A 24,183-nucleotide genomic window follows, 5' to 3' on the forward strand; every position below is an offset into this window, starting at 1 on the left:
ATCTTGACTAAACCTAAAATTATACAGTCGAGCTTGTCTGATTGAGATATAACTACTGAACAAAGTAGGGCCTGGTTCATCAAAAGTTTTAGTTAGATTTCTGAATAACTGTCAGCATATTTCAGATGAGTGTTATATAATCCAAAGCTATTTAATGGATAATAATGTAAAATGTGATTGTAACATATCCCGTCAGTCCCAATCATTTGAATTTGGGTAATTCCAATGGTATGTCTTTGAGGAGAGACCCACACTTATGAGAGTTTAAAGAGGCATGAATATTATTAAGCAGAGGTCTTTTTTTTTTCCCTTGGTAATTCAGTAGTGTTCTAGCAGTAAAAATGGTTGCACTCCATAAGCACTCATATTTACACTTTAAAGTCTAAGCTTCCCTTACAACTCAGTCTAATTCTATCTATGCTTGTGTTGATTTGTTTTGTTTATGTTAGCACCTCAGGAAAATCACCATATTATACCTTTAAGAGAATTAGAACAAATATAAGCAATAATTGTAGTTTATTTATTCTGCTCTCTTTATTTTTTTTTTAAGATTTTATTTATTTATTTGACAGACAGAAATCACAAGTAAGCAGAGAGGCAGGCAGAGAGAGAGAAGGAAGCAGGCTCCCTGCTGAGCAGAGAGCCCGATGCGGGGCTCGATCCCAGGACCCTGCAGGGCTCGATCCCAGGACCCTGCAGGGCTCGATCCCAGGACCCTGCAGGGCTCGATCCCAGGACCCTGGGATCATGACCTGAGCTGAAGGCAGAGGCTTTAACCCACTGAGCCACCCAGGCGCCCCTATTCTGCTCTGTTTCTTAAGGGCCTGTGTATTCGGAATTTTGAGCTGTAAACGTCAAATACAAATGACATCAGAGACTGACCACCTCATGTTGGCTTTAAAAGAACACAACAGGCCATGTGCACACTAAGGTCAACTAGCAATATCATCAATGACCAAAATAAGTTAATATGAAACATGGAGATAACTTGAGCCATAATACTTTAAAATACATTTGACCCTGTACTCACAGGTTGAGCATTCATTGATTCTACAAATATTTTTTTGAGTGCCTATTGCACATCAGATTTTATGCTACTATGATAAGTTCTGGGGATATAATTATGAACAAAACAGACATAGCCCAGTCTTCAAAGGTTCACAGTGTATTAAGAGATACATATAACTAAACATATAATTGTAACACAATGTGATAAAATTTTTAAAGTAAAAGGTATCTCAAAAGCAGGCAGACAGACATTAAAGAGAAACAAGTCATTCAAATGAACATGTGTGCCTCTATCCAGTAGCCATTTATGTGGGTAACAGTGGTGAGGAAGGTGAAACATAGTCCCTCTCCTTATGCAGCTTATGGACAGGCAGAAGAGACTGATTTTAGTCAAACGATCACATGAACCACTGTAAATTCTCAAGTGCTGTTAGAATAGGAAGGAGAGATACACAAGACTAAGAGCCTGTGGACAGAAATTATCTAGACAAAAGTTAGGGATGATTTACCTGAGGAAGGGATGGTAGAGCTGGATCTGGAAGATGAAAAGGAAGTAATTAGAGCAAGAGTATAGACAATGTATTCCAGGAAGATGGAACACCATGTGCAAAGACCTAGATGGGAGGAGGGAAGATGAGAAAAATGCTTGAAAGGAGTGAAGCGTGAGGGAGCAGAGAGATTATGGTGTGGTATGATACTGAGGAGGCCAGTTGGGTCAATCCTTGCAATGCTTTTAGGTGTACAAAGGTGTCTTACTTTCTTTATCACAGGGAAGGGGACCCTAGTAGTTCAGTTAAATGAGTTCTAGCAGGGTAAAAGGAGAGTCCAGGAAAGACAAATGGGTTCCTTGAACTAGGGTCATGGGATAAGGGTGAGGGATCACATGGAAACAAGTAGCTGGATTTCAGAGATGCTTAGAAATGGATTAAGAAATCACCTGAGTTTCTGGCTTAAGTGAGAGAATGGATAGTGATGCTCTTCACAGAGAAGACTGGGGTTTTGGGAGGGAGAGAATCATAATTTTGATTTTGAACACATTGAGTTTGCGGTGTTTTGAAGGTATGAAGTAGGCAGCCAGATACAGGGGTCTGGAACTCAGAAGTATGCACTGTGGATGAAGCCAGTTTGACATTTACACTTTGATAGTAACTAATGAGATGAGTTGGGGGGAGATGTACAGAATTAAAAGATGAGAGGGCCTAGAACTGAACATGATGGACTCCCACGCTCTAATTACGCACCAGGTAATCAATTCTGATTCTAAACTCTAGTTTTTCCCAAGATTCTGTTTTTTGTTGTTTTTTGTTGTTTTTTTTACACACTTTGCAAGAGTTCACTTGAAGTTTGTACATGTTACACAGTGGAGTAAATCCTCCTTAATAAAATCATTATTTGTTTTTCCTATTTCCAAAGTGATATATTCAACCCTTTGATATACAGACTTATTTTCCTAATCCAAGTACATTGCAACTCTCCTTATCAGTCCTTATCAGTCCTCAATCTTTTAACTGTAATTCCAGAATCCAAAAATCTCTGAAAATCAGAAGTTCATTTTTGTTTTTGATTTCAGTCTGGTGCAAACCCATTTTGTGGCAAAATCAGGTCTGAAATAAAGTAAGGCTATTTAAAATCTTTCTTTGTCTCACTTATAATAGATATTAGTCGGCATTTCTGCAGATACATTAATGTGTTTGAGTATGGTATGCCATTTTAGGCCTCTCTATATGTACTGTATCTGAAATACTGAGAATTCTAAAACACATCTAGCCCTAAGTTTTTCGATAATAGATTTTGTACTCTTTTTGTTTATTGAGTAAACAGCCTGCAGAAGGGATTATGCTATAGGTTTTAAATAAATAATATTATTTAATCATATACTATCATAAATAAAAAACTTGAATGGGCCTCCACAGTTATTTTTTAAAACTTCAGCACAATATTTAACTTCATTTTATTTTCTGAAATGATGTGTCAAAAATCAAAATTCATATTGAAGAATACGTTATCTCTTGGGGAACTAATGACATGAGGAAATGTCCTTTTTGATTCAACAGACCAAGTGAATGAATGAAAGATGTGTTTTTCCTTTAAAAAGAAAGAATGAGGGGAGAGCGCCTGGTGGCTCAATGGGTTATAGCCTCTGCCTTCAGCTCAGGTCATGATCTCAGGGTCCTGGGATGGAGCCCCGCATCAGGCTCTCTGCTCAGCAGGGAGCCTGCTTCCTGCCCCCCCTCTGCCTCCCTCTCTGCCTACTTGTGACCTATGTCTGTCAAATAAATAAATAAAATCTTAAAAAAAAAAAAGAAGGGAAGGTTCAGGTGTAAGATTATATTTTGATATTAAACATATTCATATGTAGTGCTTTTAGCTGTGTTTAAATGAGTTAATACTCTTCCCCAAAGCTTTCAGAAGTTTCTCATATAATTAAATTTTTTTCTGTAAATGTAGAAATATAAAAGTTAGTTGCTTAAGCTAGATTCAGTAAAATGTCTTCAATTTTTTTAAAAGTTTAACTGCATTAAAGCTTAAACATTAATATTTATTAAAAGAACTTTTATAAGTTCTCTTTGCTTCAGAAACCAACAGTTGTGTTTAGATGATACTTTATACTTCACAGCTACTTTCAACTTAAAACAAAGCTCTCATGTAGTGGTTAAACGTACTTTTTTCATCCTCAGTATAGTGACCTTAAATCATTTTCATTATGAAGTTGTAAATGTTCTTTCAAGGATTCAGAGAATAAAGGAGAAACAAGACTGACTTCTTTAAGAGGTCTTGTTTCAAATATCTTAGAAAGTCATGAGTGAATTTATTTTTAATTTTACATGTTCTAAAATAGATTCAAAACCATCAATAGGAACTCCTAGGACAAAATCCAAACTCCCTATAATACTTGCATCGTTTGCATCACTCTGTTACAAATGCATTATATTTTTACATTTTTAATATATCTCAATGGTTAGATTTGGGATAATATCCACATATTGTCAACTTATAAAGACCTTGTCGTAAAACAAACTCACAGGTCTCTTAAGGTAGTTGAATTTATAACAAATTCATACATCTTTTTGTGAGAATAAAACGATCACAGAGGTTTATTCCTGAAAAAAAATTCTAAACAATTTAAATGGTTTTATACTATCTCAGGCTTGAAAACTTTTTATGTCCTTTATCTACTTTATGAGTTGATATATGATCATCAATTAATGAAGTCATTTTTATGATAATAAAATGTCATCATTAGAACTGTGGTATTCTAGTCTAACCATTTTCTAAAGAATACGATTGGGGCATTTTAGGTAGTTAAATATTAAAATAATCTAATTGAAAATGAGACTTTGAAATTATTCATTTTGATTGACAAACTGCAGAAAATGGCTTTGTTTCATAAGTACATTTCTATCACTCAATTTTTATAGTTATTACTAGTATTTCCAGGAAAAAAGGGGCAAAATCTATATTGTCTTTATTTTACTTAACTAGTAAATAGGATGATGTCTGGCTCTGTGTTTCAGATGCATCTGTTATTACTTTATCTACTTTAATCAAATTCCTCCAGCCATCATGCCTTCATGTAGGAAAGGCCTTCAGTTACAGATTGTTGCACACAGTTTCACCTTCCCATTGTCACTGAAGAATAATGTTCCTTTTGAATCAAAGAAACATACTTCTGTCGCAAATTTTTTATAGTTACAGAAAGTACCTGGCCATGAAACATTAATTTATCAAGAAGACTGATCATAGGACCTCATGGATAAATGAAATTTCAAGAAAACCGTATTAGGGTAGCCACTGTCACACGTGGAATCCAACATTCCAATGGTCTGAGGAAGAACTTCTGTCTTCACTCCATTGATGAAGAAACAGAAGCTCAGATGGGCTATCGGACTTGCGCACAATCACTCAGATGAAAAAGTGAACTCTACTTTACATCTTTTGATTGCAAGTAGGGTATTCTTTCAACTACAAGGTATTTATTACCAGCTTGCAAGGATAATAAAAATTAACTCCAGCCTCCATTATTAGAAAAAGATGTGTCCTATATCCATAGACAAGTATCCACCAGCTGACTCTGGTGGAAAAACCTTTGCAGTTGCTTCCCCATTATTAGTTAAGTTTGATTTGGTTCACTCAGGATTTTATTTTTGTGTTTCACTTTGTCTTGTAACTCTCACATGATGTAAGATCTGGCTTCTCTACACAGTATGGGACAATGCTATAGTTGAAATCTACCATCAGGAAATACTAACTTTAGATGAGTATTTCTTTTTTTTTTTTTTTATTAAAGATGTTTTGTTCCACTTTTCTTTTGATCTGGGTATTTAATGTACACTGTTCTGAAGAGTCCTAGCCCTCTTCCCCAGGAAGTTTCCTTATATTATCTTTACTGTTACATAAATGTTTCTTTCCTAAAAACATCTAACACCATTTCTTGATAGAGAACAGGTGGATGGGTAGGAGGAGGTGAGGAAGGCAGAAAATAGTATTTTCACCTTGGCTTGCTCTAAATAAATATCATGACTATCCTATTTGATTTCTTTAATCTTCTTGCTCTGAGGAATAAATTTATGATATAAGCAAATACATATAAAAAGTTGGCAAGAGGTGAAATAACAGAAAACTTCTTTGTAAGATTTTTTTTGTGCGTGTCAATTGCTTTTGAGAAATAACAAAAAACTCAAAATGCTAGTTAATATTGTAGCTTTGAAATATGTGGAAAATATTTACTGTAACTTCAGAGATGAAGATCCAGAATTGTATTTCCATTCTAATTTGAGCAGACAAAGCATTAAAATAAAACCTTTTCATTGAAATTAAAAAAAATATATATATATATATATATAATTAGTAAATATACTGTTTTAGTCTTTTAAGCTTTTACCAATTATTTTCAATTATTCTGTGGTAAGTAAAACAATGCTTCCCTCATCAAAGAAGTCCAAGTTCTAATCACCAGAACCTGTGGATATGTAACCTTACATTACAAAGGGATTTTGAAGGTGTGATCAAATTAAGGATTAAGGTGCAGCTGAGAGGCTCTGATGGTCGAGGATGGTCAGTTGTATCAGGACAATGGGGCAAAAAGCACCTCTACCAGTGAGAACTGACAGAAGTAAGTAAAGACTGCACAGGGAGGAAACAAAGGCCCAAAGGTGAGAAGAGGGGATAGTTGTATATTAAGACTCAATCAGACCACAGAGAAAGTATGAAGAGTAAGAGAGCAAGAAAGCTGGAAGGCTGAGGCCCCAGTTTAGGACATTGGATCATCCTCTGAAATCCCCTGAAGAAGGTCCTCCACAGAATCTGTCCCTGTCAACTTTTACATTTTCATTTTTCCTATCAGTTCTCACTACCTCTCTGCTTAAGGAAACCAGCGAACATCCCCATAAACGTCCCAGCTTCTTAACATGGATCACTTGCTTGGTCATGGCAAAAATACTACCATAAAAGATTTATTGGTGAAGTGTACTATCAACCATGCTTCCTCTTCTCAATGGGAAATTATCTCCAAAAATTATAGCATCAAACATGGTCTTAATTTTCTCATTTACTGCTTGTAGAATATCTTATGATGACAAAATGGTGGACATTTGTTAACTTTGAATATGATATTTCCATGAGACTAAATAAAAAACAGTGGTATATTACACAGATAATTTGGTTTCTGTTTCCACCATTTAATAACACCATCATTGTCACAGTTTATGTGAGTCTTCTCTGTCACTGAAACAGAATTTTTAAGTATGCAGCTACAAGATTATAGGGTAAGCAGACAACTGCCTGGAATCCAAAGACAATAATAAATAGAATGAATAGGGCACAGTATACTCTATTTTATACGGTATTTTACTATTAATAGAGCACTTTTTTATCCACTGATCCCTTTTGTGATCTCATATTTGGTCTCTTATGATTCTAATCCCTTATTTTATGCATGTTATTGATGAACTAAGGCTCAGAGAGGTTAACCAAGTTATAGAAGTGACACAGTTAAAAAATTAATCCACATATGCTCACACCATACTCTCTTCAAAGTTAAAAATTACACTAATAATCATAATGACAATAATGGCATAAATTGGTAATAAGTATAGTGAGTAAGTAAGTGTTGCTTTGTGTCAAGCGCAGAGCTTGGATTACCTTGTGTCAGGCAATCCTCATAGAAAGCCACTGAGGTGAGCAGCCTAATTCTCTCTAGAGGCGAAAGTGAAGCTAGAGGCTACATTAAGGAACTTTGAAGCAAAGTGAAAGTTCAAATCCTCGCTGGTCTCACTAACGAGTCTCTGTTCCTCATCAGAAGTAATTAGCTTTTTGCCTTTAAACTTAACAAAATATATTCTAATTCTTAATACCTGGTGCTGAGGAGGGAACAATGCAACAAGTACCCAGGTCACTTACTACTAAGGAAGTAAATTTGTGCAATACACTTGCATAACCTAAGGAAATAATACAGATGTGTAAAAACCCTGAAGCATCAAGATGATCATTGAAACATAATTAATAATGATTCTATAATGTAGAGCACATGTAATATTTAAATATATATCCCAATGGCCTCTCTATAGCATTCTTTAAACTGTGAGATTTGATTTTGTTCTCTCTTTTACTCAGATCAAAGGGCTTTTTTGCTAAAAACATTTAATCATAAAATGACTAAAAAGTATAAACTTTGAAAACAAAACTAAAGTAAGCTTCCTTTCCCTCAATTAATCACAAAATTCAAAAAAAGAAAAACCAAAACCAGAATGATACATCAAGTGACTCTAAAGCAAGGGAAAATATGACTAGTAAGCAAGTTATTTTAGAAAGTGTCATAACTTTAAAGTCTTTACTAACACTGTAGCCCTAACTTCTACCTAATCTTATTATTAAATACATTTAATAGAAGTACATGAGTTAGCATCAAAGTTCCAGACATTTACTAAATATTTCCATGTCCGTGAGTAAAGCTAGAATTTTAGGAAGGTTAAAGAGCAGCACATGAATAAGTGTTTCAAACAAGAACAGGATATTTCAAATTCTCAATGTAAACATATTAGGATATTCAACCAACATAAACCAGACCATATAAAAATGTGCTTACAGCAGATAAAAACCTCAATGTGTTCTTCCCCTAAAAATCCAATATTGTCAGGTGAGAATAAATTGTTCTTCCCATCCTTATCGTGTTGTCTTGTCCAAACCTGGGAGCTCATTTCAAAGTAAATTTCCAAAAGGAACACAAGCGTAGATATATAAGGTGGCTTGCTTTCAGAAAGCAGCTCAAGTAATAATGTCAACCAGATTCTCTTGCATCTGACCAAGGGTTTTGTTTGGTATTTTATTTTGATTTTTTTCTTTCTCTTATACATTCTTCTTCTTAGAAGAACTACTATTAGTGGCAAGGTCAACTTGGCCCTTACCACAAGTCACTAATGACTGAACTGGTATCCTGATATCTGAGAAGTCATTTGCTGTCACATATCTATCATCAACCCTTCAGAAGAGTTACAGAGTATGATGCCTTATTAAGACTTGGCCAAGTTAGGGTAGAGTTTCAATCCTATTGAACTCTATATGTGCATAGGGGAAAATGTGATTGTTTTGTAGCCTATAAATATATTGCTAACTCTAGCAAGCGACAAGACATCTCACTCCAGAAAGTCAAATGCTGCAATGTGTCACTTTCAAATTTCTCCCTCTGGTCCCAGGAAAATAGGTACAGATTTCAAATAAAGTTATTTAAAGTGATTCTGGTATACAGACACCCACGTCCTCCAGAGTTAAATCTCTCAGACTGTCTCCAGTCAATCTGACCACTTCAACCTGACAGGCAAGCCAGTCAAATAAGCAGTCACAGTGGGCCAAAAATCTGTCAGAATCGTTTGCTTCACTGGTGATTACTTTTTGACTGACTTGAGCAGTCAAGTAATCAAAACAGTCAAACCAGGTTTCCCATGTATACATAGTCTTAGCCCTTCCTGTATTAGTAGTAGGTAGGCCTTGTTTATATATTTTAAAGGAATTTTATTAGGTTACACTGTTTAAGAGAAACAAGACAAAAATGTTGTGAGCAACTAGTTAGACAATTAGGGTTCTCTTCAGAGTTGGTCCTCAGCTTCAGTGCTGGGGAGAAAAGGCTCATTGGGCCTGCCAGAGAGCTACAGAAGGGGACAGGGGAAAGGCAGCCAAGAGAAAAGCACCATGGAAGCAGGAAGGACCCATATGCCCAGCTCCTAATATTTTTTGGTTAGAGGACTGAGACCTGTGTCCTGACAAAGACTGGGTTAGTTTTACTTTTGGAAACAAAATAAATTAAAACACTTAGAAAGAAACCAATGTAGGGTTAGTCACATAGATGTCACTGTTGACTGGTTTTCCATTTTAGTTTGACTAGCCATTCTTGTCAAAAGAAGGATAAGCTTTAAGAATCTCCTTAATTAATTTTAAAGTGGAGGTGAAGGCAATTTAATTTCTCAGCTTGCACGGATGACAACTTAAAATTACAGTCTGATGTTTCAAAAGCACTGTTAGAGAAGCAGTTGGAATTACAGGTTTTGGAATCAGCCTACCTGGCTTCAAACCTGGACTCCTCACTGACAAGCTGTGTGCCTTTGGGCCACTCAATTTCTTCCCAGTATGTAAATACCCTTATCTTAAAATGGGCACAATAATATTACTCGATTCCCATAATAGTTCTGATTACCAAATGGCAATAGGAAGAAAACACTTTCAATAGGATAGAGTAAGGAACACTTGCCATGGAGAGGCATCCAACCAGAGGAACAAGGTCCAGCTCAAGTTCACCAAAACTATGAGAGCATCTTATTCAAATAAATTATTTCTAAAGAATACTGGACTTCTTTTATACCAGCATCTTAAGCTTTTTAAACCTTGTCCCAATTAATAGTTATATTATTTAATATCTTTATAATTTCTAGCAACAATAAGCATATGGCTAAGGTCTCTAGGTCCTCATTCTATGCTGGCATTAAGCAAGGTGCTTCACCACTACTTTCTCATTTATAACCTTGAAACCTAATGAGGTATTTCAGGTTTCCACATAAAGAAACTTAGTCTCAATCAAATTACATGACCTGTCTGGGATCAAACAACTGGTTATGACAGAGCTGGTTTTGAAACCTAACCATCTTTAAAACCTATGCTCATTCAAATAGGTCATAAGTGACCTATAGTGTAACAACTATCTAATTACTAACAACATATTTCTGGTTCTTCCAGCAAAGAAAAGTAGTTGATACTGAAGATTTGGGACTTCCTAAAGAGAAACATTTGTCTATTGGGCCTCTGAAAGTAGTGCAAGTAAACACTGACTTATCCAGAGCTCATGTTCTTTCCCTTTTCTATACTGCCACTTTGGGTTTCAGAACAATAAAACAAAATGTCTGGAATACAAAATTCATATATTCCAGAGAACTTAGAGCTGGGCAGCATTTCAAAGACTGGTTGAGTTATCAAACACAAAATAAAATGTCTTATTAATTGAAAATGGCTGGAATGTCAATTAATAAGCTGAAAACTGAGCAACAGTTGTAACATCAAGACCATTTCATGCTGTTTTCTTGGGTGATTTTTCTGTCATTGATAGAAGGAGTAATCTCAGATGATAATGTGCACAAAAGTCTTTAGACTCTGAAGGAGCATGAATGAATGATACTTCTGGGAAGAGCCCAGGCTTCTAGCTAAAACTCAACATAGGAGGGTGCAATCCAACATACAGGATTAATATCTCAGGAGACTTGCCCGAGGTCAGTTCATCTCTCTGTGATGCCTTATCCTCTAGATGGAAATAAAAACAGTGAACTCTCTTAAATGTGCCCTACGGTCTGATTAAAGATTGAAAAGGTCTCTAAAAATCCACAGCACTCCCAGGGAAAAATGCTAAATATCATTATAATTATTACACCAAAGCCATAATTTGGTCTCCTCAGATTCCCTTTTTATGTAGATTCCATCACACTCTGACTTTTGACTTTTTGCCTCTCTGACCAAATCTCCAATGACAAAGCAAAGGGAAATGTTGAGGCAATTAGTGGGAAATGGAAGCAATTAATTCCCTTTTTTAGTGGAGACCTGGCCTCTGTGAACCAGTTTAACCAAAAATAATCAATGACCTTTCTCTGACCAAACTGAAGGAAATCTACTTGATATTTGTCACTGGTTATCCATCTACTGCTTCAACATTAATGAGTCTTTTCACTTTGCCCCTTTCTTTTATGAAATAGAGCCATCTATTCTGGTCCCTTGTTACCTCTGTAACTGCTATTTTTGCAAATCTAATACCATCAAAGACCTCGTTATCCATGTGTAAGCCTGGAAACCATTTTTAGCATAGCATGGTTTCTGATTTCCCCCAACCTTTCTCCCTTGAACTGTTTCCCCTTCTCTGCAATAAAGGTGGGATTTTGTTCAAAATGAATGAAATAGAACAACAAAGAAAGTTTAAATCTAAAAGTGACCAAAAAAAAAAAAGATTATATAATTTGCTTGTGTCTAAGCACCTAGCAGATCTAGAACCAAGTCGCTGCCCCATCGCTTACTCATTGATTACCTTGGCAAAGTTACCTATCTTCTAAAAAATCTCATTTTTTTGCTTCTGAACAATGGAGATAAGAGCATTTGCCTCAAGGGTATTTTCAGGTTCAAATGAGGTGATACATGCAAAGCCTTTTGCACCGGATAAGAGCCTGATCAGTGTTAACTTTTATCAACTGGAGAAGAGAAGAGTCCAGGTATATAGCTGCTTTTGATATTCATGAAAACTCTTCTAAGATGACTGCTACTCAAGTAGGAGTAGTTAACAGTCACTGTTTCCTTTTTATCCCAAAGTAGAGAACTTACTATTTTAGCTTATGCATTTATTTTATAAATTCTTTCCTTCTAGCATATTCTGGAATACTTTGCTTACTATTTTGTTGTTGTTGTTTATTTTTGTCTTGAAAGAAATACATCGTAAGCAAATGATCAGAAGTTTTGTCATACATTTCACTGGGTGTCCTCAGTAAGGTTGAATATAAATGAATTTAGATACTACTTAGTACAACCAGTATTTCATGTTGAAACAAACACAAATGTGAGTGAATTGGCACTACCTCCCCAGAAAATATGGAAAAACCGAAATGACCTATGAAGAAAGACAAATTAAAAGTTACCTCCCAAATTATCCAGAGTTGCTTCATGCTCTAGTTCATTTTGCTCTGAGAGCTCTGTCCTAAGTTTGGGTCCTCTGAGCCTGTATTTAAGAAAGGATATTGAGGGGGGGAAAGGGGCCAGAAATACAAGATAGTAGTCCATGGTTATGTTTTATGCTCTTAATATCTGTCAGAAATGTGAGATCAAAGATCCCATAGGGAGAAGAAGAGAGGTCCTCCCTTTGGCTCCGACCTAGATTTCCAATCTTAGAGTTCCCACATCCAATCTAAGTTTGAAATCCCAGGAGTGAATCCAGAGCTACTCTTCAGGCACAGGAGACCTAAACTTTACTACCACCAGACCCCTTGTCCTTCACATTCAGTCCCAGCCCTAGCCCTTCACTCTCCACATCAGATATTAATTCAACTTAGAATACTCAGAAAACCTACCCCCTCCACACACACACTTATTCAAAGTCACATGGCAAGTTAGAAGCAAATGCTGAACTCTAACTTCCCATTTCAGTGTGATCTACCAACACTAAACCAGGCAACCACAAAGAAATCACTGAGTCACTTGCAAATATATGCCTGGCCCACTGGTTTGGGAGCTAATCCATGTTCAATTTCAGTGGTTATTTCTATAGTGGAAAATGACACAGTCAACCACCTTTGATTTTCTTATGAAGTAGGTTTTGTCATATTTTTAGCAAAGCACTTGCCTTCTGTTCTTGCCAGAGGTGCAACGACTTTGCAAAGTATTATGCAGAGGCACATACTTGTCCTTTTTCTCTTAAAGCAGATACAGGGGCACTATATAAACAAAATCTAAAACTAATGGCTCTAGTCTTTCATCCCCCCAAACTGTGTTCCAAATGGCCAGAGATATACAGCTAAAACACAATCAGATCAAGCTACTCCTCTTGTTAAAATCCTAAAACCCTTAAAAGCATAGTTATGGTCTGCCCCCATCTTAACTCTCCAGCCCTACTTTATGTTATTCCCCACAATGATCGCAAGCTCTAATCAAAGACCCCTGGATGTGCCATGCTTTTCACAACTCTGCACATGCTAGTCTTTTTGTCTGATGCCTTTCTCCTATCCTTTGCCTGCCTAAAGAATAGCTAATTATTTTTCAAGGGTTCTTTGAACCCTTCCCAAACCCCCAGACTCATAGGGAATTGATATATACTTTTAAAACTTGTCAGTGCGATTAATTGTTGAAATGCCTCAAACACTCATTGGCAGGTACCCTATCTTAGGCATCTTTAGCATCCTTAAAAACTAGTGTTGCACCTGGTACAATCCTCTACTTATATACCTTCAACTTAACCACAGATATTAACTAAGTTATCACTGAAGACAAAATTATACATTTTCTACCTTCTCCAGAAGACAGTGTCATCAGTCATCTCACTGGGCAGACTCACCCACTGGTTTGTTCCTACTGTAAGAGTGGATACACTCTAAGAGTGGATATTCTCAGAGTTTTCCAAACACTATAACCCTACATGACCACAACATGTCAAAAGTCTAATAAGGAAAAAAAAAATGGTTGTTTCCAATAAAAATAACAATAGATGTTTTATAATTTGAGAGCAGAGAGAAAGTAAAGAAGGTTGAATATACTTATGGGAAAAAGTCTTGAAGTGTAGATCTAATTCTGATGGAAAGAGCAAATCATCCATCATGTGAAAAGAGCCTTGCATATGTGAAGGATAGACATAAGCTATAGAAGCGAGAAAGCAAATTGTCTAAATGGAGAGAAACATTTGCAAGTATAACCAAAGGATTAATGCCCTTTTGGCCCAAGAGTAATTAAGAAGAAGCCTAAAAGTTTACCAGAACTTAAAGTCTGATGGTAAAAAATGCTGCTGACAAAATTTCTATTGCAGACCTCGGGTTGTTCAATAGGTTCAGATCCTTTTGAGTCTGTACAAGATCAAAGGGAGTAGAGATTATAAACATCTTAGCTGCTGAGATACTCCTTGCAGACACCAGCTGAGATCATTGCCTGTCTGTAACAGATTTTCAAAGTAGTAGGTACTGGTCTAGATTTTGGTGGGAGTAGGGAAAGATGGTGGATAGAATGAGTTTTTGGCAAAGGGAAGTTAAAAGGACAGAGCAAAATATTTGATTGAAGAGAGAGAGCGACCCCTAGCTCAAATTCTTATTTGGATGGAAATACATCTCAGCAAGCTGAATATCTTTCAGAACTTAATTTGTTCATGTGCATATGAACTTCTGTATTGGAAACATGTTCATAAAATAAGAAATAAAAAAAAGGAATAAAAGGGAGGGATAGTAGGATTTTCTGGCCCAGTAGAAAAACCCAGAAAATGAATCACATTGTGTGTTAGTATATAGGTGAAGGAGAAGTCTTTCAGAAAAGGTAAGAAATTAATGTGGATACTCTTCCATGGTAACTCCTGGGAATGAACATCAGGGAACATAAGAATCCTTATTAAAACTCAATCTCTACTTCCTAGATTTATTTCCTTCTTGCTTTTTTTTTTAGTCCTATTTTATGAAATCTCACTTAGTCTTCAAACCTGAAGAAAGAAAAAGAAAAACAGCAACCTAATGCATCTTTTAGATCATTAGGTCCAACCTTCCATTGTGTCTTGAGAGCAATTACAACATCAGTAACAAGGGCTTTCTCTCCTTGACCAATCTGTTCTTTAAACTGGTTACCTACGGAAACTCTACAACCTACCTTACAATTTCACTTTTCAATAATACAGATTCCCCCAATTTTTCTGACATTTAACTTAAACTACCTGTAATACATTTTCATACCATTCTTCTTCTTTTTTTTTTTTTTTTTTTTTTTTTTTTTGCTGATGAGTAAGCGGCCAGACTTCCCATGCTCCAATGAATACACTTTAATAGAATCATAAAATTATGTATTCACTAAGCTCTCACAGGCAAAGTGATGTCTGCCAAATCTTTGATATGTCTCCAAACACCTGCACCCCAGCCCACAGACTCCTTAATGGGCTGGTAATCCACACCTCTATAAAATAAGTAGTATACAGTAGTTTCTTGCTACTCATTTTTTCTATAAGACTGTTGTTAAGCTCTCCCCTCATAGCTTGTGTTTTTGAAGACACTTGTGGTTCTTCACGCTTTCCTCACACATCTTCAGCTCTATGCTTCACAGACTCTTCCTACTGATCTTAGTAAACACAATCAGTAAACCTGAGCAGGAACTATATGCTACATTTTACTTTTGTTCTGTTTACCAAATAGCATAAAATTTGCAGTCTGCTATTAGTAAACTTCACCTCTTTAGATCTGGTATCTCTCTGGTGCTTAATCCAGTATTTCTTACTAAAAGAGTTACATTTATCTCTGTAAGAATCTGGCATGTCTAACTGACTTCAGATAATTTGATTTGTACATCGATTTCCAATGAGTTGAATGATTGCATTTCCACATGTATAATTATGATTATTATACCAATATCTATCATTATCCCCTTTGAATCGTATTTCATTAGTTTATTTGAAATGATTGTGTAAGAATATTACATTTCTTTCAGTTTTTCCTTTCCTATTTCTTCTTTTTGACTATTCAAACCACTGTTTTCAACTTCCACTGTGTTAATTACTACAGTTTGTGAAAATTTCACTTATGCTAGATATTTACATCATGTTTTAATGTCTATAATTATTTTGGTTGTTTAGAACTTATTACAAACCCTGTGCCATAGTCATTAAAATTCAGCTGACGCTTAAGAAACGTTTTTCAGCTCGTTTCATTTTTAACATGAGCTCCAAGTTTCAGTTCAACAAAATATACTCATGCATTTAACTGTTCTACTGCTTTGTAATGAAACTGAAAATTTAAAAAATAATATTAATAATCAAAACCATAAAAATAAACATGGAAATTACATATATTCCATTTGTTTTAATAGCAAAAAAAGATCTTGTATTCTCAAAATGGAGATCACAAATTTGGCCTCTTCAAGGTAGTTTCCACCAAAAAAGTGAAAGATTTAGTATTCATTCAAAAATGACTTGAAAATATAAAGCTACACTTAGATTCATCTAGAAGAGAAGTAAAGCAGAATGGTCTGAATAATTTTGATAAGAAATCCCCATTCTGTTTCACTTTGCTTTGTTGACACAGTCTCTGAATAGGAAGAGGTTATTTTAGTGTCAATGTTAAATGAAGTTTCCTGTAAATAAGTTACTAATTAAGCTACTTGGGATGAATGAAAGATTACTTCAGGTTTATTTTTTTTCTCAAAATGTCTATTTTCAATGAAACATTTAGGGCAATATTGAAAATATGGGATTATAATTCACAGGAACAAATATGTAAGAAATAGATGTGTACATATATGTATAAGCAGATACATGATCTTCAGGTCCCTACCACAACTCTACTAATTATAACAATTGAAAACTTTACTACAAAAAATTGTTGCTTTGAAATATTTGACCTCTCCTATACAAACTTTTCAGATCCAAATCTTCATTTAAAAAACCAGAATAAGTTTTAATCCTGGAAAAATAACATACACTAAAGTACTATGTGGTGTTACTTCAGCTATGAACAGAACTCATATTTTCTTACTGTCAAAAGCCAATAAAATATATATTGCTAAAATGTAAACAGAAATTAACATTTACTCATAAAATAACATATAAGATGCAATAAAATGTTAAATCAGTACAACTTAGTAAGTATATAAGAATATTAAACTGGAAGAAGAAATTGCTTTGGTTATCATGAACTAAAACAGTGATTTCTAATCTTGATTAAAAATAAGACATTAATAAAGTTTCAGATATATTTTACCTAGATTATAGCAAATCACAGCTCATGATACCTAATGATCACACAAGATGAAACCATAAGTATAAACAAGGCACACATATCAAAGTAAAATAAGTATTGACTAGACTTGTCTTCATGGTTTGTTTTAAAGTACAGAAAATTAACCTGCCAGTTTAGTTACCTACCAGCAGTGATTGGATTCTATCAGTGTTATCACCTCTACAAACAGCACCAAATTATCATCCCTCTTCCCATAACATAAGCAGCATGCCAAAAGAGACAACCAGAGTAAATGATCTGATCATGAATAATGAAGAGTTAGGGCTGGTTGGAATCCACTTAGTTGAGGAAAGAGAAAAGAGAAGTGGCTCATTAGGGCATTTCCTGAAACTTGGTTGGAATTTCAGTTAAGGAAGAAGAAATGACACAGCAGTTTCAAGTAGGGGGGACTTCCTTTCTTTATCTGAAATATGCTACCAATTTGAGAAACAGCACTCCAAAAAAACTACTCTACAGTAGTGTGGTCACAGTAAAAACTCTCCATGAGCCCATTATTGCCCCGTAATTAACATTTCTTCCTAGCCTATACACGAGCAGCACATGGCTGTTATCAAAATGGACTAAGATCCCACATCTATTGCAACATGTTAAGTTTCACAGTTAACAGTTCTTCAACAAACTGCCCTGTCCTAATTTTCAGGTTTTAAGAATTGCAGTTTTGTTTAGAGCACTAATAGATTTTGAGTTTTTGCTTAAGGCCATCAAATTTCCCATATTTCATATAATCACATTTACCTTAAATATGATTTTGCACACAAAGTGACTCCAGGTTAATTTTCATCTTGTCCAAGAATATTTTATTTTCCTATGTTGGTGAAAGATATATAATCCAGCTTATAAGATTCCTAGTAATTTTTTTTTCATATTCCAGTGTGATCTGTATTTTTAAGGAAGATGAGCACTGGTTACTTACTGCCTTTACAAATGAAATTTTCAAAAGGTTTCTTTTTATGTATTAGTTATCTGCATGAACTTAAAAATCTAAAGATGCAACTTTGTTCCCACACTATAATTTGTACTGAGAAAATCTACACTTATTCTATAAACTTATACCATTTGCTTACTTTATCTAAATCTATATTTTAAAACAATATATGAAGTAAAGCATTCCCACTAATTACTGAAGTTTAATGCAAAGGTTACATTCAGATTTCTCTTGTCTTTTTCCTTTGAAAATTCATGCAATTAAATTGACATTTGTGTTTTTCAAGGAGTAGAAGTTATGTGAAAATATCTCAGCACTTTATATCTTGCTTGAAGAACCGTAAAATTATTAGGAAAAAGTTCTCTTCTCAGTAGCAAAATTTGGAGTCATCTTACGTTTTCCAATGATGTTATCATACATTTAAATCTCTGAGGCAATAGGAAGGAGTAAGTATTTAATTTAGAATAAAACTCACTTAGATTCATATTATAAATAAAAAAATAAGATGGATAAGAGACATTGTTAAGAAAGAGAAACACTTAGGGCTTTGATTCATATGAGAAACTAGTTCAGATTGAATCACAGTTTAAAATACATTTTTGTGATTCAGAGGGTAAGGTTTGAAGCTGTATTACTATATGAGCATACATTTTGGTTTTGAAAAGTTGTAAATGCACACATGACTATATACGCCTGAAGAAACTGTTTATCTCTTTAAGAGGTCCAACAGAGGAGTTACATTAAAAAATATATATTTTTACCTATAGTTTCTATACTTTATGTAATAAACATGTACATTTTTGGATTAAAATATAATGTTAATGTAAAAAATTAGGTTATACATCAAAACATTTAGGGATAGCATACTACTTGTGTGATACTATACTATGAAGAACAACACATGGGGCGCCTGGGTTCCTCAGTGGTTAAGCTTCCAACTCTTGATTACGGCTCAGATCATGATCTTAGGGTGGAGCAATTAAGTATGGAGCCCCTCCTAGAGCTCCGCAGCTGTGCTCAGAGCAGAGCCTGCCTGTCCCTTTCCCTGTTGCTTCCCCCGCCCCCAGCGCTCATTCTCTCTCTAACTAAATGAATAAATAAAATCCTTAAAAAAAAAAAAATCCATGTTTGGTGTCCACCCCTGGTTACTGATACAGTGAACCAAGCATCTTTTCAAATTCATAATAAGTCCCTTTCACAGGCCTTCATGTTAATGAGGTAACTGGGTGGGCCCCTAAATAGCTTCAGGTGGGGGCTGGTTGCCACAGGAACGAACCCTGTGATTAAAGGGTTATCTTTCTAAGTCACAGATTCCATCATTTTCTTTTCCTTACTTACAACCCTCAGAAACTTCCTATTGCTTGAACTTGGAATCCAAATTCTCTAAAATAGCTTACAAAAGTCTTCACAACCCAGTCTGAGTCTGGACTTCAAGCTTTATTAGAAACATCCTCCTATCCTTCTGCTTAGACTGTCTTGCTGCAAGATCTCCTTTTTTCAAAGTATAGATCATATCTGACCTTCTGTTTATGGTATTCTTTTGAAAGACAGTGAAAGAAAGAAAGTGTACTTGTGTGTATGTGTGAACATATGGAACTTTACACATTTTTCTATGATGTTATGTCAATATATTTTAATACCAAATATATTTATAAATTCTATATAATATCCTTCAAAATTCTAGTTACTTCCTATGGGTATTTTTATTATTTACTAAGGATAATAAATGAAAAACGGGCAAAATATTTTTAAACTAAAAAATAGGGAGAAAGTACTTGAAAAACAAGATACTAAACACATTATAAAACTACACTAACTAAAACAGTTTACTTCTAGTATATGATAGAAAACTCAAAAATGCATTTCTAGAAATTTAGTACATATTGAAGGTTGTATGTTACATTAGTAGGAAATTGATACATTCCACAACAAATACCCTAAGGATAAGTGACAATTTGTTGAGAAAAAAAGGGAAGAGAAATAGAAAGAGAGAGACTCATACCTCTATTACACCAAAAATCTAATTTTAAAACCTTAAATATTTAAACACAAAAATTTCAAAACATCACTTAGAAAAATGAGTGATTATTTTATAACTTACAGAGTAATACATCAACAAAAGACTCTCCAACATATTTGATTACATAAATATTAAAATCTCTCTAAGAAAAGAAGCATTCTTTTATAATTTGACCAAGCAAATACTGGGAAACTGGGTTTTTTTGTCTGTAGCTAGAAAATATATACTAGGTGGTTAATTGTCACCACTACATTATAAATGTTTAATTATTTTCTTTTTTTGTTTTCTTACCTGAAAATGTGTTTATTGCTGGATTGGATTATAACTCTTTCTTCTTTTATTAGTAGTGATTCTAACTTAGTTTTATGACACTGAAAATTATGTAAACTACATATCTCTAACTTAACCTAGGCAGGGAGTAAAGAATATAGAATAATTAAGCCCTCAAAATCTATCAATCACTGTTTTCAGGCTGCCTCCCAGGAAAATCAGTTCCTAGACACATCCTGCCCAACTTACACGCAAGCAAAGTGGATTCTGTCACAATGAGGGCAGCCCTCTGACAAAACTGCCATTGCAGGCTGTTGGGAGACAAGCTGTCATTCACTGAAACAGTAAGAGGTATGAGGAAGTATAGATAGAACACCAGTAGTCTCTGCTCCAAGTTATTTAGAGCTAGTGCTATCACACACTAGACAGTCTGTATTAAATACTAAGCTTTCATGTTCTTTACATTAACCTTCCCATCAAAACTAAACCCACATTTGCTCATTTATTCATTTGTTAATAAGTTTCTATTGGATGCTTACCATTTATCGGGCACTAGGATACAAAGAGAAACATGGTTCTCACCCTCAAGGAGATTAAAATCTAATAGAATTTGAAAGATAAATCACCCATGGTTAAAAATAGTTAAAAGACAGATAAACAGTAATTTAATGGGGTAAGATCTAAAATAACAAACAAAAATAATATAAGGAATGAAAAGATTGTTTTCTTTTGTCTGATTTTTGTAGGAAAATAAGATATTGAAATAAGAAATATGATGAAAGTGGAGGATGGTGGGTTTCTAAAGTCAAACATACTCGGGGGTATTAAGGTAATCAATAGTATATCGTGCTTAAGTTAAATAATGTTAGCATTAAAAATATTAACAGATCATGGGAAAAATTCACTGCTTGCCAAATGGCAGTTAATACTTTTGGAAAGGGACTCAAGAGAGTAGCTCTACAGATCGGTAAAAAGCAGAATAGAAGGGAGCATATTAGCCTTTCAAAAAGGAAAAACAACACATCTGTTGTTAATTCAGATTTCTTTTATAGAAGTCTTGAAGATAAAAGGTAAAAACCTTTTTAATAGAAATTGATTTTATAATTATACACCTGCAATACTGAGGATATTTACGCTCATAAATATAGCTCTTTTCTTACCAACAAGTAGCTTCGTTAAAAACAATCACTACTTCACAGAAGACTTCCAATTTGATAAACACTGAAGAAACCTAGTTTCTCTCTTAAAAATAAATCAAATAAATCAAAAGAAATGATATATCTCTCCTAAGAAGTTTGGAAAGAATGTCCAAGATCAATATTATGATAGAAAACAAACAAAATCAGTTGTGAGTAGGCAGAACTGAAATTTATGTCACCCATAAATAGGAATCATGCTTTTGGAGAGATTAATAATATAATTCAGTCACTTGGCAAATAATTAGCATTGATTATTTAAAATTCTGACTTCATTATCAGTTTGGGAAAATGTAAGTTAGAAAGTTAGTATCCCATGTCTTTATGTCATAACTCCAAGTTTTGCCTGAATAGTGCTTAAACAAACACCAAATGATCTTGAATTCTGATACTTGAGAACTACAGACCATTTAACAGACAAGAGTTAATCCCACTAAAATATGAACATCAAAATTTATCTAGACTTCTACTATTTTATTAGCATACAAGCAAGTATAATATTTGTAAACTTTCAAAACTTTCAAATTGCACTTAAGTTTTATCCTATCAGAGTTATTATGTCCTTAACCAGAAGGAACCAGTTACAAGGGCTGTGAAACAGCAGTAAAATATGCATATCATTATACAATTGCAGCAGTAGTTATTTTTTACTTTTATAAAATACTTTCCATCTACCTCAGTGAACTTCAGAAACATTAACTCATCAATCCAACTGTATTAGCAGAAGTGCATGGACTTAATCATTGTTCCATGATAAATGGGTAAATTCTCACAAGAGAATCAAATGACATTTCCAAGTTTTTCTGTCCCCAACAACTCAGTTCTGAAGAACAAGAAGTCTCTGGAAACCTTTAAGGCAGTAATATAATTTAATTCTTCTATGATGCCAAAGGCTTTGAGATTTCCCTAGAGTTGATATTTGATCTTGATCTTGATCTTGGCATACACTAGGGTATTAAACAAGAACCAGCCCTTCTGAAAATTATGTAGTAGTCAACATTTGTCTTTAACATGAAATCTCTATGTCCTTTTCCCTTTTGCCAGATAGGTACCATGATTCCTTATCATCTGCCAATTTTTCTGCTATCTAAAACTATTTTTAGAAGACTCTCTAATTCATTATCCACTTTATTCACTAAGAAATAAATGACTGATAAGACTTAAAATACTCTCCCTCCCAAAAACATTTGCATTTGGAACACAATGAATCCTTAAGGTAAAGAGGGAAGATATATTTAAATTTGTGAAAGAATTATTACATACAAAATTCCAGAAATCAAAAATATTCCATGGGGGCTGCCATCTAATTTGAACACTGTTATGCTCAGACTAGACAATGTATTATCCATAAAATAAATAAAAGCATAAAGCTTCTTCCTTTATAATGTTAGGATATTTCAAGTAAGACACCATGCCCCATGACTGACATTGCAGCTCACTAGAGATTGGAAAAATGACAAGTTCTCTACAGTCTTCCAAAATCATACAGTTGCTCTGTATCAGCCAGGGAAGGATAGGATATGTTGTTGAAACAAACAACTCCAGAAAACCCAGAGTGTTAAAAACAAAATGCTCTTTCATACTCTACATGTCCAGTGTGGAATAGGGAAGAACTCCATGCCACAGTTGCTAAAGGACCCAGCATTATGGAAACCCCAAGTCCATATATGCTTTCAATACCACCGAGGCAGGGAAACAAGATGTGGAGAACCATATATACACATTTTTTAAGTTTCTGCAGGAAGTGACTAATTTCTGTTTATCATTCATTGCTGAAGCTATCAAGGGCCATGCCTAGTTCAAAGGAAATTAACCTGCAATCCTCCTATGTGTTGATGAGAGAGAACAGGGATATTTGTTATTAGGGCCAGTGACTATAACATTCTCTTAATAGCTTTTAATATATCAACTTTTCCCAGGGAATTACTCCTCAGTGAAGGTGTGTTTTTCCTTAATGTCACCTAAGAATTTCAGTCCACCAAGTAAGAAGCTGTGAACTTTATTCTGAGTCATTTCACTATAAATACAAATAAGAGGAGAGACTCAGTACAGAAGAGGAGGGGAAACAGACAGATAGATGAGAATGATAATTTTGATCATCATGATTTGGAGAGGTAAGAACTAAAATAAAAATAAACTCTGTGTATAAGCATATGTGTGTTTGTCAGTATTATGATGTTCGTTCTCTATGCCAAAACACCTTCCAAGATCTATCTACATGGGGGAAACTGTCATCTTTCAGAGACATTTCACAAATATATATTTTGTTACAAGCAAAGATAAAGTTTTCCTGAAGAAACTATAATAGTTGCAACAATACACTTATGTTTAAAGGAAGAAAACCTGGAAAAGATAGTAAGAGCAGAGATTTGGAAGAAGAAAATGTAGAAATATTTTTCCGTTTTTCTGTTTTGAGGTTGTTTTTTTTTTCCATTCCTTTAGAGGTTTTAAAAATGCCCATGCATGCTAAAGAATATTCAATGCACATCCCTTGTTTTAATTTTTAATTTTTCATTGATATTTTCATCTATTATAAAACTATATTCTGACAAAGTAAAATAAGAAGAAATGGAAGAAGGGAGCGGTCTAGATGTGAACTGAACAAAAAGAGTAGAATAAAGTAAGGTGTAAATGATCTGTTAAAGATAATTCCTACTCTTGGTGACCACAAAGGTCAATGGTATCTAAATTCACTTTGGTCAGTAGGTGCTTCATGGTATGGGAATAAAACAAAGAAAAATGAGGCTTGCAGGATTTTAATAAGGATGTCAACAAATCCCA

At 34.6% G+C, this 24,183-nt stretch overlaps 1 protein-coding gene across 5 annotated transcripts in view; it reads right to left on the reverse strand.

Annotated features, from left to right (window-relative positions):
• The window catches only part of TFEC (transcription factor EC), a 175,978-nt gene that overhangs the window by 45,645 nt on the left and 106,150 nt on the right, over positions 1-24,183 (reverse strand). The window contains exons 1-2 of one of the 5 annotated variants that reach the window (XM_045062901.1): positions 17,117-17,274; positions 12,162-12,241 (exon numbers count right to left, since the gene is read on the reverse strand). The exons of 3 other annotated variants lie outside the window; for them this stretch is intronic. In XM_045062901.1, the coding sequence (XP_044918836.1) occupies positions 12,162-12,188 (27 nt within the window). In that variant the 5' untranslated portion in view covers positions 12,189-12,241; positions 17,117-17,274. Of the gene's footprint in view, positions 1-12,161; positions 12,242-17,116; positions 17,275-24,183 lie in introns of those variants that run through there. One more of the 5 variants, XM_004741929.3, reaches the window with a different exon arrangement.

The sequence above is a fragment of the Mustela putorius genome, unplaced genomic scaffold (genome assembly GCF_011764305.1).
Source record: "Mustela putorius furo isolate JIRA1106 unplaced genomic scaffold, ASM1176430v1.1 tig00003845_pilon_pilon_pilon, whole genome shotgun sequence".
NCBI lineage: Eukaryota > Metazoa > Chordata > Mammalia > Carnivora > Mustelidae > Mustela > Mustela putorius.